Here is a 21,808-nt window from a genome sequence, read left to right on the forward strand (position 1 = left end):
GCTCATAGCTGCTGCATGAAGCCTGCTATCGGCCAGACAGCTGACAGGAATGTTGGTGGGCGGGTGGGTGAAAGATAACAAGTAAACATAGGTCCAGTATTCGCGGCAATGTTTTCAAACAATGCTTAGTACACAGTCAATACATGACTATAGATGTTTGTATTATTAAATGCGCCTTTATTAAAGAAGCATGTGAAAACTACAGCAGGGAAGGACCAAGTCGACAAAAGTCTATTTCCTCAGCAAATGCTATAGGGAAAATTTTTAATTCTTTAACTGCCAATTTCACCTTGTACTACGAAAAGTTGAATATGTTATTTGTATTTGAAAATATTATTTAATGAGTCCTAAATCGTATGATATAGCTTTTGCATTCACCCTTCATGGACTGTTTTGAATTGACATTACTGAATATCTACAATTCGAACCTTCACTGCCAAGTTCATCTCACACCACGAGTTCAGATGTCACGTGCAATTCTAAGAGGCTGTTAAATCCTACCTCACATTTGAACTACACTCGCACCGGTGCCATTCAATGAATGATTAAACGCAGACCTTTTGTGCCAAATCCATCACGAACCTACATTTTCGAGTGTGTTTCATGTGTTTTTTGCATTTATCGAGTCCAAACTCACGCTTGTGCAATTCTTGTCTAACCCTTCACAGCTGTTTTTTGAATTGACGCTTATTGAATAAGTGATTTCAATCCCTAACTGCCAAATTTCATCTCAACCCAAATATTTTATAATGTTATATGCATTTTTGAGAAGATTGTGTTTACTGAAATATAACCGATGTTTTGTACTACACTCGCGGCAGGCAACATTCAATGGAAGAGTGTCTGAAATAATTTGAATCTCCAATACCAATCATCTCGTACTTCCGCATGGTTTTGTTACAGTTTATATGTTTATATGTTTATTGTTTAAGTGATTATGTTATCTCATGTTTATACAATTTTGACTCACCCTTCATGACCACTTTGAAACTGACATTGTACTTTGCGTCTTCATGTTCCCTCATTTATTCACACTGATGTAACACCTTTTGTAATATAAATGTCTACATGCTAGCCTATTTCCCACATTTTGGCTGAAGATGACGCCAAACAGCGTCGAAACTAGTTCCAAGTGTAAATATATGTTGTAAATAAACTATAACATTTATTGTATTGAAAAGGTGGACCCTTTTAAGTTTCCTATCTTCTATAGGGAAGTAAGTCGACAAAAGTCGACTTCCGCAGCGAAAGAGTTAAAGACAACCTCCTTCAGCACAGTAAACTAGTAGACATTAGATAGCTGAATTTCTGAACTATCCTAGAATTTGTTCTATCCAATAACTATTTTTCATTTAACAACAGCATATAGCGAGTTTCTCTCATCGGTTGGCCGACAGACACTACCACCTTATCTGCCTCCCGTTGACTCATCACTTCCTGTTACGCAGTGCAGCAACTGCACAGGAGTGCCTGCACTTCGCAGTTCAGGTCCGTGCTTAGAACGTGTATTAAGTGTTGATCTGTCACTCCAACTGTTCTTGAGTTCTGAAGGATTACTTCAGGGTATAATTCTCGTAATGCCTCCACAAGTGTACACAGTAGAGGTAAGGGTATTTATGTACGATAATAGTGCAAAAACAGTGTCTTGCAGAGAAATCATTAAGGTAATTTGTAACACAATTTCCAGGTGTACGCCGTCCACATAGACAGACCGTGCGGAAACTTAAACAAACTGAGAGGAACGGGTTCTTTACTCAATAAGAAGCAAAGTGTTAAAAAATGTGTACTTAATGAGGAAAAAGTAAATGAAATCACAGAAAGATTAGAACATATGCCTACAAAATCCCTAAGACGACTTGGAGAAGAAACCAGGGTTTCGAAGAGCTCAGTATGGTGGGCTACAAAAATGTTAAAATTGAAACCACACAAGGTAACTATAGTACACGAACTGCATCCATGCGATTATGATAAGCGGGTACGTTTTTGTAATTGGATGTTGCAAAACGTTCATGATGAAATTATTGATCCACGTTTAGTATTATTCTCTGGCGAAACATGGTTCCATTTACACAGGTATGTTTCGACGCAGAATAACAGATATTGGAGTACAGAAAAACCCCACTGCATACACAAAATTCCTCTATATGATGAACCGACGGAGTGTCGTGCACAGTGAATGGATACAGAATTATAACATGATAGAGTTTGAGGGTTGTTCCACCATTCAACACACTGTAAAATATATTAAATTTACTGGGCGAAGACCGGTTTAGACTCCCTTGGAGTCATCATCAGTTCTTGTTGAATATCAAATCAAGAGGAACTGATAACAGTCATCATTAGGGTTGCCTACATACAGTTCATTTGTGACAGTTCAATCAAACTGTATGTAGGCAACCCTAATGATGACTGTTATCAATTCCCCTTGATTCGATATTCAACAAGAACTGATGATGACTCCAAGGGAATCGAAATCAGTCTTCGCCCAATATATAATATAGGCTATTTTACAATGTGCTGAATGGTGGAACATCCCTCAAATTCTATCATGTTAGTTATACGTAAACACGGAAATGAAAATTATAACGTATGACAGAATTATAAGACCTATTTTTTTTTCGGGGCACAATTAACGCACAGAGATACAGGGATAATATACTCAAACCATTTTTTGACAAACTGACTGACACTGACTGTCGAAATGGATATTTTAAGCAAGGCAGAGTCTTGCAGTCATACAGCTAATAACACATTAAACTTAATTGAGGGCATTTTTGAAGACCCTGTTATTAGTACGGACTTATGACATCACGGTCCCCAGATTTAACTTTTCGTGACTTTTATTTATGGGGGAGCTTAAAAAATGAAGCGTATGCAAGAAAACCTCAAACTCTGGACGAACTGAAAGAACATATCCACAGAGAAATAGCTTCATCTACGGAAGATGAATTTATGCATGTGAATCGGAATTTCCTAAGACAATGCCAGAAACGTGTGGATGCAGGAGGAGAACATTTCAAACATCTCCTGTCATAAGATAGAGCTTATTTTCTTAATTCCTAAATTTCTTAATTTTAATTCTTATCTCATGTCATGCATGGATAAAGTGAGCGATGTGCTGTCCTTGTTGCTATGCTACAGAGCGGGGAGTGATGAGTCAACGGGAGGCAGATAAGCTGGGCGCGCCTGCCGACCAACTGATGAGAGAAACTCACTGTATATCAGCAAAAGGGTCTTCCAATAGGGACTCCAGCTTCAGGAATCATGACAGAAATTTATGCAGATAACTCAGAGAAACTCAAGAATTTAAATAACATCAAAGGTATTGTTTTCTGGGTAAGATATGTTGACAATATTTTTGCAACAATCGATGAACAAATTACCAGTAGTTCTACAGTTTTTGAACAGTTTAACACAATAGATCCTTTTATCAAGTTTACATTCGAATCCGAAATTAACAGCTCATTGAATTTTCTCGATGCTACAGTCTCCAGAAATAATAATCTCTCCTTCAAAACATACAGGAAACTGATTCAGACAATTTACACCATAAAACAGGATTATCTTCACCCCGGAGGTCACAAGAGAGCAACTTTCTTTAGTTTGATTAATAGAATTCCCATCACAAAACCAGGTGATAGAATTTTAAACAAAGTTGAAAACAGACCAAGCTACAACACCATTAGAGATTCCATAAATTTAAAAAAAGTAAGAATTTTGGCACTTTTACAAATAACAATAATATTTCCAAATAACTGATTTTTTATATATTTTAAAATGTTATTTGTTCGGGGCGTCCACCTATGAAGATCTTTTGCCCCTACTTGCACCATACCTGAGGAACCTGCATGTATTACAATTGAATTAAAAATCTAACAAGTTCCACCTTTTTCAATAAAAAATACAATGTTGTTGGATGGTTTTTTTTACAACATATATTTCATTACAGAACTAGTTTCGGTGTTCCTCTAGACACCATCATCAGCTGCATAGTAAGTGAAAAAAACTTGGCAATATAAACAATGATCAACAACATACAGTATTGCTAGATTTTTAATTCAATTGTGATCTCAGTTCAACACGGACAAATAATATGAAGTTCCTTAATTTACTGCATATGTACATACATACAAACATTATCATTATAGACTGTTATGCCTTTCAGCATTCAGTCTGCAAGCCTCTGTGAATTTACTAAACGTCGCCCAAATCCTCGATTTGCAACTAGTGTTGTGGCCTCATTTAGTTCTATACCCCTTTAAATCGTTAGAAACCAAGTCGAACCATCATTGTCTTGGTCTACCTCTACTTCTCTTACCCTCCATAGTAGAGTCCATTATTCTCCTAGGTAACCTATCCTCCTCCATTCGCCTCACATGACCCCAACACCGAAGCCGGTTTATGCGTACAGCTTCATCCATCGAGTTCATTCCTAAATTATGTAGCCTCTATCTCCTCATTCCGAGTACCATCCTGACATTGTTCCCTCCTGTTTGTACCAGCAATCATTCTTGCTACTTTCATGTCTGTTACTTCTAACTTATGAATAAGATATCCTGAGTCCACCCAGCTTTTGCTCCCATAAAGCAAAGTTGGTCTGAAAACAGACCGATGTAAAGATAGTTTCGTCTGGGAGCTGACTTCCTATTTACAGAATACTGTTGATCGCAACTGCGAGCTCACTGCATTAGCTTTACGACACCTTGATTCAATCTCACTTACTATATTACCATCCTGGGAAAACACACAACCTAAATACTTGAAATTATCGACCTGTTCTAGCTTTGTATCACCAATCTGACATTCAATTCTGTTGAATTTCTTACCTACTGACATCAATTTAGTCTTCAAGAGGCTAATTTTCATACCATACTCATTGCACCTATTTTCAAGTTCCAAGATATTACACTGCAGGCTTTCGGCACAATCTGCCATTAAGACCAAGTCGTCAGCATAGGCCAAACTGCTTATTACATTTCCACCTAACTGAATCCCTCCCTGCAATTTTATACCTTTCAGCAGATGATCCATGTAAACTACGAACAGCAAAGGTGAAAGATTACAGCCTTGTCTAACCCCTGTAGGCAGACTTACCCTGAACCAAGAACTCATTCTACCATAAATTCTCACTGAAGCCCAATTGTCAACATAAATGCCTTTGATTGATTTTAATAATCTACCTTTAATTCCACAGTCCCCCAGCATGGCGAACATCTTTTCCCTCAGTACCCTGTCATATGCTTTCTCAAGATCTACGAAACAAACACAACTGCCTATTCCTCTCGTAGCATTTTTCAATTACCTGGCGTATACTGAAAATCTGATCCTGACAGCCTCTCTGTGGTCTGAAACCACACTGGGTTTCATCCAATTTCCTCTCAACGACTGATCGCACCCTCCCTTCCAAGATGCCAGTGAATACTTTGCCTGGTATACTAATCAATGAGATACCTCGATAGTTGTTGCAATCCTTCCTGTTCCCTTGCTTATAGATAGGTGCAATTACTGCTTTTGTCCAATCTGAAGGTACCTTACCAGCACTCCATGCTAACTTTACTATTCTATGAAGCCATTTCATCCCTGCCTTCCCACCATACTTCACCATTTCATGTCTAATTTCATCTATTCCTGCTGCTTTATGACAATGGAGTTTATTTACCATCCTTTCCACTTCCTCAAGCATAATTTCACCAACATCATTTTCCTCCTCCCCATGAGCTTGGCTGTTTGCAACACCACCATGATGATTTCCATTTACATTGAGAAGATGTTCAAAATACTCCCTCCACCTCTCCAGTGATTCCCTAGGATCTATTATGAGCTCACCTGAATTACTCAAAACACCGTTCATTTCCATTTTCCCTCCCTTCCTAAGATTCTTTATTACTGTCCAGAAAGGTTTCCCTGCTGCTTGACCTAGCCTTTCCAGATTGTTACCAAAATCTTCCCATGACTTCTTTTTGGATTCAACAACTATTTGTTTCGCTCTGTTTCTTTCATCTACGTACAAAGCCCTGTCTGCCTCAGCCCTTGTTTGGAGCCATTTCTGATAAGCCTTCTTTTTACGTTTACAAGCTGCTCTCACTTCATCATTCCACCAAGATGTTCGCCTTTTCCCATCTTTACACACAGTTGTTCCTAGGCATTCCCTTGCTGTTTCTACTACAGCATCCCTGTATGCCACCCATTCACTTTCTATATCCTGAACCTGCTCACTGTCTGCTGTTCGAAACTTCTCACTAATCATATCCATGTACTTTTGTCTAATTTCCTCATCCTGGAGATTTTCTACCCTTATTTGTTTGCAGACAGATTTCACTTTCTCTACCCTAGGCCTAGAAATACTTAGTTCACTACAGATCAGATAGTGGTCTGTATCATCAAAAAATCCACAGAAAACTCGTACATTCCTAACAGTTTTCCTGAATTCGAAGTCTGTTAAGATATAGTCTATTATGGATCTGGTACCCCTAGCCTGCCATGTGTAGCGTTGAATAGCCTTATGCTTGAAGAATGAATTCTTAACAGCTAAACCCATACTAGCACAGAAGTCCAGCAAATGCTTCCCATTCCCATTAGCTTCCATATCTTCCCCACATTTACCAATCACCCTTTCGTATCCTTCAGTTCTATTCCCAACTCTCGCACTGAAATCGCCCATTAGCACTATTCTATCCTTCCTGTTGACCCTGACCATGATGTCACTCAATGCTTCATAAAACTTGTCAACTTCATCCTCATCTGCACCCTCACATGGTGAATACACGGACACAATTCTAGTCCTAATTTCTCCAAATGACAAATCTACCCACATCATTCGCTCATTTACGTGCCTAACAAACTATGTTGCGTGCAATGGAATTCCTGATAAAGAGCCCTACCCCAGACTCTGCCCTTCCCTTTCTAACACCTGTCAAGTACAGTTTATAATCTCCTATCTCTTCCTCGTTATCTCCCCTTACCCGAATATCACTTACTCCTAGCACATCCAAATGCATCCTCTTTGCTGACTCAGCCAGTTCTACTTTCTTTCTTCCATAAGCCCCATTGATATTGATAACTCCCCATCGAATTCCATTTCGTTCGCCAAGTTGTTTCCAAGGAGTCCCTCGCCTGTCAAATGGGAGTGGGACTCCGTTACTCCCATAGGTCCGAGGCTTGCTTAAAATGTTCTGAGCTCGGTAAATTCATGAAGCAGGATGCTACCCTACTTGCACATAGTCCAAGTGAGGATCTCTCCTCTAACGGGTTATGGACCACCGGTGAATTGTATAGTCCTAGCCGCCTGAGCACAAGGAGGGCCATGACTCAGTATATGTCCGAGATGCCCACTCCCAATCCATAACAACTGGTATCCCGACTCTCAGGACGACTTACTAGGCCACTCAGCCGTTGCCCATGGTTCACGAACTGCATGTATTATGTAAATGGCGGAAGTGTAAAGTGTTGAATGTGAGGAAAGGAACATTAAGGGCAACACAAACACCCAGTCCCCAGGCCAGGGATATTAATCATTTACAATTTTAAAAAACCCTGGCCTGGCTGAGAACCGAACCCGGGGCCGCCGGGGGTACAGGTGAACACGTTGCCCCCTACACCGCGGGGCCGAAGATTAATTTCTTAAAAAAACAGAACTTCAGCATTACTTTTAAAACAAATAATAGCAATAGCCATTTATTGTATGATTCACACAGCAATTACCAAATTAGTAAAAGATTTTTGAATTCAGGTATGTACAAACTGAAGTGCACACAGTGCAAAGGTTTGTGTAGAGGTCAGACAGGAAGGAGCTATCAGGAACATACTAATGCAAATGAACATAATACATATTCAGCTGTGAGTATTCACATGTCTCATTTCTATCATTCTTTTTCAACTATAGATCAAGATTCAGATATTTTACATACAGTTAATAAAGCTATCCTAATGAACATTTATGAAAACATCTATATCCATACTGACCAGAGGAATAAACCCAATTTATAATCTTAACAAAATACGAGGGGAATCAAATAAAGGTAATATTATTTTTTATTTAAATTCATTTACTGAAAAACACAAAGCAATTTACACAGTTTCCTGCTTTGGAACTGCATTTGTCCCAGTGTATGGGCAGCTTTATGGTGCCCTCTTCGTAAAAAGAATAGGTTTGTGTCACCAGCCAGTTGCGCACGAAATCTTCCACACTCTTGTCATCTTCAAATCGTTGCCCTCCTAGAGCTTCTTTAAGCGGTCCGAACAAAGGGAAATCACAGGGCGATAAGTCCGGGGCTGTAAGGAGGATAATCAAGTGCAGTCCAGTGCATTTCCTGTAGCTTGGAGACAGTCAGAGCTGCAGTACGGGGCCGCGCATTGTCGTGGAGGAGGATGGCCTGTCGAATCGGTTGATCACATCTTTTGCGGCGATATGCAACCCTCGCCTTGTTCAACAGCTTGCATTAGTAAGCAGCACTGATTGTGCATAGCTCATGCAAAAAATCAATCAGCAAAATGCCTCGCCGATCGAAAAAAACGGTTGCAAGAACCTTGCCAGCTGACAGTCGAGTCTTGGCTTTCACTGGTGCTGCCTCCCCTTTCCTCTGCCACTCCTTACTGGCTTGTTTGGATTCGGGAGTGTAGTGGTGGACCCATGTTTCGTCTCAGGTGACGATCCAACTCAAAAATGCATCACCTTCTTCCATAAACCTTGCTGTAAGCCTCTGACAGACCTCCAAACGTCTCAAACTTCAGATTTTCGATCAAAAGGCAAGGGACCCATCTGGAACACACTTTACAGAATCGTAGGTCGTTTGTGATGATTGCTTGACAGCTCCCATAACTGATTCCGACTTGTTCTGCAATTTCTGGTACTCCCGCCCGTCAATCATCATCAATAATGTCTTTAACTGTACAAATGTTTTCGTCTGTAATGCTGGTCCAAGGACGGCGATCGTGTTGCTGATTTTCGATATGTTCTTGTCCTTTCTTTAACTTTTTATGCCAGGCAAACACACCGCGTCCTTGACAATGTTTGATCACCGAACTGTGCAGTTAATCTCTGGCAATTTTCCGCCACTGTAACTCCTTCACGAGCAAAAAATTTCATTATTATGTGTTGCGCAGTGGAGGGGTGCACCTGTTGCTCCGACATCGTGAGCGTTACTGATGAAACGACGGGAAATATCTAACAGCACGCTCTCTCCACTCCTAACGGTCCCGCCTATGCATAGCAGAAGAGCGAGGCCAGTCCTACCAACTGTTGATGTTCAGGAACAAAAATCCTGTTTATATTTGATTGACCTTCGTAATTGAAATGTATTACAGTAATGTTTTATTTGAAGAAATCATTAAAATGTTTTCTTTGACAAATAGAAAAAAAATTTCCACTGTCATGCAAATTTCCCCTTCCCCTCCCCTACCCATACTCCCCACCTCGCCTCCTATCTAACAAAAACTGTTTACCGCAGCAATCCAGTCACCAACAGCCCTTATGTAGCTTCACTAGCACATACATGCACATTCAACAGGCACCAGCAGGGGAGTGAGTACTTATTTCTCTACCTCAACTAAGTTAGGAATTTAATTTAACCAGCAACTTGCACATCTGTTTTAGTTGGAAGGTCATGTTGGAACTGTCGGAAATGAGAAGACTAACATGTTAGTAAATTCCTCGGCTCAACGGAATACAGATTTCAGCTTCCCATGTGTCTCATATCTCATATGAAGAAGACATTTAGAAGTGAAATGGAAGAGAGTTGGAACTCTGTATGGACAAATAGCATGAAAGGACATGTGACGTGGGAGTTGTTCTTTCCAACCGTTCATCAACGTTTAATCTCAGAATTCTTCAAACCCACCTTTATACTTACACAGTTTATAACTGGACATGGTAAATTTAGAAGTCATTTCCAATGGTTTGAAATAACATCACCAGAAGGACAACTTTGTAAGTGCCAATCAGAACAAACAGTAGCTCATTTAATTTTCTCCTGTCCACTACACATCATCAAAAGAAACAATTTGTTTGGGCAACTCAGTTACTGTAATGTAAATTTTCCCCTGCTAGTTTCTGATATACCTGTAAAAAGATGTTTCTTAGACAATGTTTCTAACTTTTTGTAATATTCTTATGCAGTATTTTGCTCAACTAATGTATTAATAGCCTTTAATATTGTATCAATATAAATAGGAATTGGATTTTTATCAAGTCATTTTATCCCGACTTAATTTTCCATGATTAAGTTAATTTAAGCACATTTCTGACTTTTGTGAACATGAAAAACCAGTTTTTATTGGTCATGAAAATGCATATTTAGCCATATTTTAGCCAAACTATCAAATAAGAGTATACTTTCAATCATATTTGTGTAGTATTAAACATTTTACCATATATCGTTCTAAACAATATTTAATAATGCTTGCGCAGCTGTCTGAAGGAAAGTTTCTTTGGCAACTTTCACTTGGTGGTAGCAGGATTTATCACAAATGTGCTGTCACAGCTCACAAGTTAAAGGTTCTATAGATGCAACTGGAACAGCATGAGCCCGTTTGAGGTGCCTAAAGTATAATTCATTGTGTGCGACAAACAAATAACTACTTTTCTCTCTCCTTCTCCATCCCGATAGACAACATTCAGTTTCCTTGTTACGTGCAGTGGTATAATGGAATTTCAACCACAATCTATGCCCCTACACAATATCTTTTTGTATCTACTAATGAATAGTTCAGTGTAGTTTTAAGATGCCTAAAGTTAAGTGCTCTGATAATGTGAGGCGGCAAAGTTTTGTTAAAGATGTTGGTGAAAAATATTTTAGTACTGATGGATATTTCATTCTGTAAACTGTGTGAGGTGAAAGTTACGGCTGAGAAATGTTTTACAGTGCAACAACATTGCAAATACTGCTAAACACAAAGGCTGTGTAAACAGAGAATAAGCAACGGAAATCAGGCAGTGATTGACGTTTGAGAAACCATTCAGCAACTCGTCTACATCAGGCAGTGCATCTTCTCACTTTCCTTAGGATCTTTGTGAAATGATGGTTTCATCAAACATCCCTTTATATAAAGTAGAGGTACCTAGTTTCCAAAAGTTCTTAGAGAAGTACATGACTTATCCAATCCACTCTCAGTCCACATCAAGAAAGAGCTATCTGACTTTGTTACAATGATACAATGAACAAAATAAGAAATAGTGTAGGTAGTAACAAAATACGGCGTCCAGAGATGAAACCGCCGATGCAGATGATAGATATGTGGCAAATGTTATTGCAGGCGCCCTTAAACGTCACCAGCCTGGAGAAACATTTCTGTTGACATGTGAGGTGTTAGGTACGATGAACAACTCCTCCAATGTTATTGTTTTTGACACTGCAATGAATTTGTTGTCGCCAGGTAAAGTAAAATGAGAGAATGTACTCATCTTTGGATGGACGCTGCTCCATACATAGTAAAAGCAGCGAAAGGTCTTCAAATTCTGTAAACAAAAATGGTGCGTGTAACGTGTCTTGTGCATGCCCTTGATAGAGTGGCTGAAAAGGTCAAAAGGAGGTGGCTAAATTCAGTACTAACACCAAGAAAGTTGTTAAGGCTCTGCTTCGAGCTCAGAAGTTTAATGATAAAGCAAAATCAACACTTTTGCCCCTTAAGCTCGTTGTAAAACGTTGAGGGACTTGGCTTGATGTTGTAAACTAATACTGCACAAACTACAGTGGGATTGAGATCTTCAATGACTTTGACAAAAGTGACTCATCTGCAATCAAAAATGTCCAAGAGTTGTTTTCATCCACCATATCAAGAAACCTAGCCTATATAATTACAGATTTCTCTGTGATATCAAAATCCATCACTCACCTTGAAATTGTGAGCATGCAATTGTGTGATGCACTAAGCATTGTGAAAGAAACCGAGAGTAAGTTATCGAAAGCACAGGGTGAAGTAGCTGACAGGGTCACGGAAAAATTATAACATATGCTTGAACGAAATTCTGTATATACAACATTGTGTAAAGATGCTGACAGTCTTTGCGGAAAAGTAGCAAAATTCAACAAAAATAAACTGGAACTATCCGCTAACGATTTCCCTTCTTTCAAGTATGTCCCCCATTATGTCATGCGATGTAGAAAGAAGATTCTCCACATACAATGCATTAGTTGCTGACAACCAAACATCCTTCAAGTTAGACCATCTGAAATTGCATGTCTTCGTCTAGTGTAACTTTACTGAAAATGAAGGCTCGATACAAGAGGTATGAATTATTTTGCATTTTTTTTTATTGTTTTATTTTTAGGTCATATTTTTAGGGCTTTAGGTCATATTTTGGTACTTTTGAGGGCATAAATGCATGGTGTCTTTAAAAGTAGGAAAGATCACAATATGAAGATAAAGTTGGAATTCAAGAGGACAAATTGGGGCAAATATTCGTTTATAGGAAGGGGAGTTAGGGATTGGAATAACTTACTAAGGGAGATGTTCAATAAATTTCCAATTTCTTTGCAATCATTTACGAAAAGGCTAGGAAAACAACAGATAGGGAATCTGCCACCTGGGCGACTGCCCTAAATGCAGATCAGTAGTGACTGATCTACAATTATTTGACAAGCTTTTAGGTCACAGAAATTCGAGCCCTAGTTATAAATGACAGCTTTAGCATACTTCTAGGTAAAATAGGGCCAACCTGTCTTGGAGAACACATAATTGATAATAATAATATGTGGGCAAGTCAATTAGTATCTGCAATCAAATTTTATAACTTATTTCAAAAAGAGTACACACTTTTTATTAATATTTTTCAACATAGTCACCCTGCTTTTCAATGCACACGGCCCACTGTTTCATAAGCCTTCTAATACTCTCGGCGAAAAAGGTTTTTGGTTGTGCTTTTCAGCTTATTTACCAGCATATAACTAATGTTCACAGTTTACTATTTCGCCCTTCTCCTGGTAATGTTCCAGGATTGGCCCTTGAGAGTCCCAAAACACTGTGAGAAGCACTTTTCCTCCAGAAGGTTGACTCTTGAATTTCTTTTTGACTGCGGATCCGGGATACTTCCGTTCCATTCTCTGATGTTTGCTCTGTGGTTCAAAGTGGTGAACCCATGTTTCATCTCCAGTGATGATCCGTTTTCGAAACATTTCACCTTCGTTAGCACGACGATCCAGTAGGTGTTGACAGATTCTCACACGATTGCGCTTCTGCTCTTCATTGAGTTGTTTTGGAACCCATCTCGAACAGACTTTGTGAAAGTTAAGCCTGTTATGCATGATTTCATATGCAGAACCATGGCTAATGTGCATATGGTTTGCCACATCATCAACAGTAACTCATCTGTTATTCAAGATCATATCACGCACCTGTTCAATATAGGCATCAGTTATGGCTGCAGATGGATGCCTGGATCTTTCCTCATCTTTCACGCTCGTGCAACCCCTTTTGAACTGTACAATCCACTGGTAAACACTTCGCTGTGGCAAAATATTGTTCCCGTATTGCGCTGAAAGTCTTCTATGAATTTCTGCTCCTGGTACACCCTCAGAGCACAAAAAACGAATTACAGAACGCTGTTCTTCCTTGGTGCAAATAGAGAGCGGCACGGCCATCTTTACGTCGCAACAGCGCAAGCTGTACTGATCTGATAACGCTGAAACCTACCACAGACGTAGACAACGGTGCCATCCAGCAGCTGGTGAACACACAACGCCATAGAGCCAACCTAGAGACAATTAGAGCAAAACTGCATATACTTATTGACTTGCCTACATAAATTATTTAATTCACTAGACATTTAAGAGAATCTGGTCCATCGTTAAGTGCTGAAATGGTGACATATAATTAACTTCTGTGAACTCACCACCACAATCACAAATGATATAGCCTACAAATTCAACATACAATACAGAAAACAACAGCAATCACAACAACTATACAGAGTGAACAAAAACTGCCGCACGTGGAGGTCGCCATGCGGTTCCTCGAAAGAAGAATAATAAAACTTTGTTTTTCACCTATTCAATACTTAACTAGCATACAAAATTAGGATTTCATCCTTATTTTATTGCCAAATTATTAAAAACGTGGTACATGTTTCGCTCATTTTCTGAGCATCTTCAGCCATATTGTCATCACAAGGTTAATTAGGAACATTGATCTTGAATTTGTATACATAACTTGTCATTTGCAAACTTAAATAATACAATTTTTAAGAAACCTCACTAAATATAATTATCATATATATTACGTCGTTTGACTGTGATATAGGATATAACAATTATTAACATTGAAATTAAAACTATTACAATATTCCCAATGTGAATTCACGACAAAAGTTTATCTTGCAAAACCTAGTCCCACCAATAGGTTTAATAGAAATGCGAGTTAAGAAACAAGGCTCTGGCAACGCTGTAACGGCATGCAGCGTGGTCAAGCACACGTCGCATGAACTCGGCGCTCTGCCGGAGCTGTCTCATTAGCTCAGTGAGATGAGGTAATGCCATAAATGGCGGTTGTGCGGACGTGCCGATGTTCGAGTCGTGTTCACGCCAATTTTTTCAGTTAATATATCAAATTGTATCCAATGTACACCTCCACTATGCAATACACTACGTTCTGTCTAACCATTACAGTTACCTTTATTTAAACATTCAAACATAACATTAACTTCTTACAGACGTAAACAACCACTTTGTTTTGTCCATGGTACAAATAAAGCCAATACGCAGAACATAATAGTGGATACAGTAACATCGTCTATATCCAATGCGGTACAAGGAAACAATACAATACAGTAGGTAGGCTACACTGGATTGCCCATTATGCTACGCAAAATAATTCCATAGTGTACGTGTGATGTCCAGTCTTATCTTCACGTACACTTACGAGCAACATTCACTTCACAGCAGATGTTCAAAGCGACCACATTGCATTTGCAAACACCTCGCCACTCGCTGGAGCATACTTCGCCGGACCCTACACAACACACCTGCATCCACCATTGCTGATGCAGCATACACGCGAGCTATTAGGTCTTGTACATCCATGGGTGGAGTACTATAAACATGTTCCTTTAAGTGTCCCCACACTGGACCTCCACGACCAATCCATTTCCCTGGAAATGCTTCATTTAACCAGTTACGCACAGTCATTCCAAAGTGTGGTGGTGCACCATCATGCTGAAACCATAGCTGTCGCCGAACACCAAGTGGAACATTTTCTAAAGCGTCAGGCAAAGTATTGCCCAGAAACGTATGATAGCGGGGCGCATTCAACTTGTCCGGCAAGAGGTAAGGGCCTAAAAGCACTCCTATCATGATTCCAGCCCACAGCTTTATGTCAAAGCGTGCCTGAAAGCCACGTTCACGGGTGACGTGGGTTGTGGTCAGACCAATAATGGCTGTTGTGATGGTTGAAAATACCTTCCGGAGTGAAGCTACATTCGTCACTCCATATCACATTCTTTATAAAATGTTCGTTATCTTCAACTTGTTGCAAAAGCCATTCATAGAACTGTACTCGCTGAATGCGGTCTTCTGGCCGCAGGTGTTGAGATAACGTGTACTGATATGGATGCAGTTTCTCGTCGTGCAAGTCGTCAACAACCAGTGTTTGAGATACCTGGAACAGCCTTGCAATATCATGGGTATTTCGTCGAGGTGATTGGCGAACGGCTTCAAGAATGCTGTCCTCTGTTCGTGGAGTATGTCTAGTCTTTGGAAGACCTCTGTCCACTAATTGTGGATGAAGATTACCAGTTTCCCGCAGGCGTTGCTCAAGGCGACGAAAAATATTCTTATCGGAATGACGCCTTTGAGGGTACCGTGCTGCATACTCACAAGCAGCAGCAGAAGCTTGGTTATCGGATGCACCCAACACTAAAAGCAGTTATGGTTGTGCACTGCGTGGTTAGTCGACTCATGCATTTAGTTGAATGGATCACACTGTCGTGTTCAACTATTGTCATGAGACAACAGGATGTCATGCTTACAAACACAGTTATACGATGGGAATTAGGGACCTGACATCACACACACACAAAAGAGAAAACAACCTGACACGTAGATTTGAGCCTTAGCTCAATGGTGCATGTGGGTTTGATAACCCAGCCGTCTAGTCAGTGAGCTGCGACGGCGGGTACGGTAGAGCGGGATGATGCACGTTTCTCTATTACATTCCAATGCACTGCAGGATGTGAGTGTTGCCAGCTTCTCATTTTCGACTTGTTTTCCAACAGCACCAGATCCAATTTGGGTATAGAAACTTTTGTCTTGCAATGGGATGAGTAATCGCATGCCGACCTCCAAATGCGGCATTTTTTGTTCACCCTGTATATAACTCCTCATGCCACCCAACCTCACAAAAACTGGCAACATTTCAAGCTATGCTTCATAGAACATTAAAACTACCCTCATCTGATGAATGTGGGATGAAAGAAAATGGCCACAAAAAATTGTTACATTCCAAATGTGATAAGTTAAAATGCTTAGAAACATCAGGAAGAAAATGGAAGAAAAAACAAGGAAAGTAAACACCAAAAACACATCCAGTAATAGATCCACAATACATACTCAAAAATAAAATGGAAAATTAATATTTAAAATCAATATTAAGTTTTAGCAACAACTGTATATTTCCGAGACAACCCACACCTATAGTTGACCCAACATACATGTAATAAATTCATAATATAGGCCTATATAGCTCCTGCTCTTAAATCCAATAGTATAGCCTAAGGTAAGTGTACCAATAGATGACACCCTTACCTGGCAATACCAACAGAATACATGACACTCAGTCTAAACATCGTAATACTAAGGAATTACCACATCCCCAGGGGGTAGTGCAAGTACTGGCAACATTGGTGACCCTTGCTTGACTATCTGAACTGATCCCTAGGATCAGTGATGTGTGTGTTTGCATGTGAAAAAGATCTTTGAAAGACTTGTGAATGTATGACTCAATATTTCCCTTCTTCTAGACACATTCCTTAAGAGGTAAGTTGGACGCTTATTGTCTTAAACAACTTGTTTTATGTAGAAAGGTGAAGTTTCTTACTGTATAATGGGATGCAGAGTTCTAGGCTCTATTTATTTGCTTTAGTTGAAAAGATTAGGTAATCTTAAATTGCATACGTTATTATGGGTGTCTTACCAAACCCCACTGACCCAATGGTTGACAGAGGTGTCAGGCATTGCGATTTTGTCCTATGCTAAGAGAGTTATTTTTTAACACACATGGTAAACCATGTTAATTTCATTATAATTTCACTTCCAGAACCAGTAGTTGACAGGGTGTGTCAACTATTGATGTCCAAGGTGTCAGGCATTGGATCGTTGATCTGTTTTACAATTTTTTCCTGTTTTTTTTTTATCCCAAGATTCAAAATGTTAAAAAAAAATTAAATTATTCTCAAGAGACCATGGCTGATGCATAGAAGAAGTGAGAAATGAGAGTTCTAAGATGGCAGTGGCCAAGGGAGTTCCTACGGTGACACTAATGTATAAAGTCACTTGATTTCATTGTTTGTGTGGCTTGAATTTTTAAAACTTTGAAGACTGATTTCATTGCATTTTTACTCCAAAGACTGATCTCATGGCTTTTTTTGACTTTAAAGTCTGATTTCATTGATTTATTTTTACTTCTGAGAATTACTTTATATATTTTTTAGTACTAGCAACTGTTTTCCTTGACTAGCTGTATTAGAAGTTAGGCCTATATTAAATGTTTTTGTGTGTTTTAAAACGTGTCACCCATCGGAAATCTTGACTTGAGCGGTGTCACCTACAGGGACTAATGCTAAACGTGAGGATTAATTTAACTGTCAATAGTCGAATGAAGAAAATAGAAAAGTATATCCATATTCCAGCAGGGGATAGTCCAGGGCACTTAAGCTAGTTTCTTGTTCAATAAAATAGCATTATGCGTAAGCACAATTCTCATTTTTCCATTTTTTTTTCTCTTAACAGTGTCATCTATAAGTACATTTACCTTAATATTCTTTGAAAATAATTGTGTATCAAACAGAGCAACAATTATGTCACCATTTCACCACCTAACGATGAAGCAAAGTCTCCAAAACATGTAGTGGAGTAAATAATTTCATAAAACTTGTGACTGGTAACTTAACAGTTTTCATTATCTCATGAAGGTGTCCATAAGTAATTAGGAATAACTGAAGGTAGTTTGTAGGACGTAAATGAACTCATGTCCTCACACCGAGGTGGTGCAGCTCTTTTCAGGCACTCTCCCAATGGAGCTGAGCTGCATGTACCATTTTAACCACTCACCAGCCTTCTTACCATTCTTAAATCTCTGGTACCGGAAATAAAACCCAGGCCCCCCGAGGACTGCAAGTAATACCGTAAGGCGTGCTAACCATTACACCACGGAGAAAGACTCATAAGTGGGTGATAATAATTATGTGTGGCTATTTCTAGCCGGGTGCAGCCCTTGTAAGGCAGACCCTCCGATAAGGGTGGGCAGCATCTGCCATGTAACTGCGTGTTATTGTGATGGAGATAGTGTTACCGGTATGTGTGGTGTGTGAGTTGCAAGGATGTTGGAGACAGCACAGACACCCAGCCCCCAAGCCAATGGAATTAACCAATGAAGGTTAAATTCCCCGACACGGCCGGGAATCGAACCCAGGACTCTCTGAACCGAAGGCCAGTACGCAGACCATTCAGCCAACGAGTCGGACTCATGAGTGGAGTGAAAACATTATTTAAAAAACACTCAGTAAAGTGTCTATCAATAAAATCTTCTTGCTTTTGCCCTTGTTAAAATTCACAATGTAATTATTGTCAAAACTACTCTTGTTGATTTTTTAAAAGTTGACGTGTTATATTTGTGAACTTCTCATACTCCTTAAAAATGGACCTTCAACTTGTATAAAGACAACCTCTCATTAATGACGTCAATGCAGAAACATTGGTGTGTTGTTTAAAAAGTTGCTGAATGGACAAAGCTCAAAAAAAAGATAATATGAATAGGTATACTAATAGAAAAGAATAAAGAAAGACAAAAGAAAAAATTGGAGAGAAGGGAAATCTAAATTACTTACTCCCCATTCTCTCAGTCTTGTTCTATGTTCTGTCCGATCCTGTTCCGTTGACGGTGGAACTAACACTGGCAGGCAGCGGTCGGGAGCTGATGTTATCAAGGGGCGGTGGTGGAGCACGGAAGTGAAGGGACGGATAACTGGTCCCGTGTTGTGAATGCTTTATTGGTTTTCTTGAAACATTGGAAAAGACTGGATGTTTTTTCAGAATTTTCATTCAGATTAAAATGTTTCTTTGAACAAAGAATATATAAATATTCTCCAATATGCTTAGTTGAATACCCTTATCAGCTACGTAAATGTCGTCTAGATCCTGTTCAATGGAAGAAAATGAATAAGATTCAGTCATATTTGTTGTGCATTTTGGTTTTTACATGCTCTCTGCAACAAACTGAAAAAATGTCTCTGTGTTTGTCCTATGTAACCGACGTCACACTGAGAGCATTCAAGTTTGCAGACGCCAGAATTTAAATATTTGTCACCATACCGGTACTTGTGACAAAGTTTGTGACGATAAGTGTTTTTAATTAGTACGTTTACATGCAGGATTCAGATCGACCTGAGTACGCTTTCCGTATTGAAAACGCCATGTAAACGGAGACTCAGTTCGGTTTGAGTCTCAAGGTCGATACGGTAAAATCAGGGATCGTATCTTACTCGGTTCGAATTGAGTTCCATGTAAACGCGGATCGTACTGAGATCGTATTGAAAACGACTGCGCACACACTCCATGTTTGTTCTGACAAAATCATCATCATTAAAGTTCTGTCGAAATAACAAATATAATAAGTCAGTAAATATATTTACCTGTATAAATGATCAGCAACTGCAATCATATTATAAGACGGCCAGCCCTGGCGATTAAGAAAATCACGATAATCTCCTGTTGGGGGGTAAAATTGGAATGTGCATTCTATCCATTGCACCAATTATATTTGGAATACCACACATACTTTCAAAACTGAAAGTTATCTCCTGGGCTTCTACTTCATTTGGCATTTTTAAATTCTAAGAGGTGATATCGATTTTACTACAATTCTGCATCGTCTGTGTACGTCGATGTTGCCTGGCGGATTCAGTACGATACTCAAATACTACATGTAAACGGGGATCGTATTCAATTCGGTAAGTGTACTCAAATCGATCTCAATCCCCATGTAAACGTACTAAGTGTTTTCACTCTCATGATACTCTTCATTCATTCATTCATTCGTAGATTTGATGATGTTTCCAATGTTTTTGTTAGTTGTATTTGGCTGATAACGACCGTAATAGGACGAAACATGTACCAAACAAATATATGACTAAACTTACCTCTTAAGTTGTTAGTGTTAGTCTATGAAGTTATTGAAAGGTGGACCCGAAAAATAAACGTCATTAGAATTAAAACCAAATGTTTGTAAGTCACTACGGAACCGTATCTAACATGCAGATCGAGAGCATCTCGAACCTAAACTACATAACCTAAAAACACCTGACAGGTAGAAAGATATCAGCAAGGCAGGTTATTTCAAAACTCACCGAGCTGCAACATATTGGATTACATGAATATCATTGCCATACACAACATTAACATTCCATTCCGAGATAGCGGCTTACCTCTGAGCTTTCATGAGAAAAAGTATCGAAGAAGAGCAACTCCGTTGTTTCAGCGATAGTTGATGCCATCTTGAACACTGTGGCGGTATTGATGCTTTATATAATTATACTGTACAGGTTCATACTTAAGAGATGTTCCAAATATTGTATTTTGTGCAATAAACACAGCGAAATCATAATTGCAGTAAAGTAGTAGAACGAATGTTCATACTACAGTCACAGCTTAAAAATTAACTCATTCAGAATCGAAGACTAGAAATTATTCGCGCACTGCTCCTCAAAAAACTCTTGCACACGGACATACGCACACACAATCAGTAAGAATAAAATATGAAAATTACAAACATTAGATAACTGAGAGCAACATATCATACAATCATATCACACTTCTCTCGAATTTACGAGAATTGCTATTGTATCGATCAATACAGTACAACAAAAACAAAATTCGAGAGGAGTGCCCCAACAGTGCAGCCAACTACTATTCCTTCTCTTTCTTGATTATTTTATAGACATTGACCAGAGCGATCTACACCGTAGTCGGCTATGACATTGACACTGCATAAGCACAATGTCCAGTCTCTAGCTACTTGACGGGAGAGGTTTGGTTAAGGCCGGTCTCCACTGATTAACATTTAACAACAACATGTTAAATGTTAAAAGTGTTAAATGTTAACTGGTGACACCATTAGCATGTTAAATGTTAAATGTCAAAAACTGTTTCATTTAACATTGTGTCCACACTTAATAAACATGTTAAACTTGACATTCTTTGTTTATATACAGGTAGTTCATCATATCAGTTTATGGTAATACATTTAGATGGTGTCTAGTATTTTTAAATAAGGACAATGGACTCAGATGAAGAGGAATTGGCCTTTGTTATTGCCACTGTTGCTTCTTGTTATGATTTAGAAATGCAGTTTTATTAGGCACATTTTCTCCCCTCACTCTGCTCATTGCTTCAAAAGCAAACCACTTTGAAGTATAAACTTCGTCCGCTCCCGACTACCGAATTTTCTGAACTTTCTGCAATTCTCGACTGTACTGGGAGCGGAGGGACGCTAGTTTTTTTTTTTTTTTTTTTCGATTTACTCGCGGGAACAATTATAGATATTTTCGAGTTCCAGGAAACTGTCGGCTTTCTTCGCTTTATATCTGTATTCCTCTGATGAGACATCC

At 39.1% G+C, this 21,808-nt stretch overlaps 1 protein-coding gene across 5 annotated transcripts in view; it reads right to left on the minus strand.

Moving 5' to 3' along the window:
* vir (VIR_N domain-containing protein) overlaps nucleotides 1-21,041 on the minus strand; it is a 439,345-nt gene extending 418,304 nt beyond the window's left edge. For all 5 annotated transcript variants that reach the window (XM_067142987.2, XM_067142988.2, XM_067142985.2 and 2 more), the window contains exon 1: nucleotides 20,627-21,041. In XM_067142987.2, coding sequence (XP_066999088.2) covers nucleotides 20,627-20,640 — 14 coding nt within the window. In that variant the 5' untranslated portion in view covers nucleotides 20,641-21,041. The remainder of the gene's footprint in view (nucleotides 1-20,626) is intronic.
* Nucleotides 21,042-21,808: the final 767 nt, after the last annotated feature.

Source organism: Anabrus simplex, chromosome 3, assembly GCF_040414725.1.
Source record: "Anabrus simplex isolate iqAnaSimp1 chromosome 3, ASM4041472v1, whole genome shotgun sequence".
Classification (NCBI taxonomy): domain Eukaryota; kingdom Metazoa; phylum Arthropoda; class Insecta; order Orthoptera; family Tettigoniidae; genus Anabrus; species Anabrus simplex.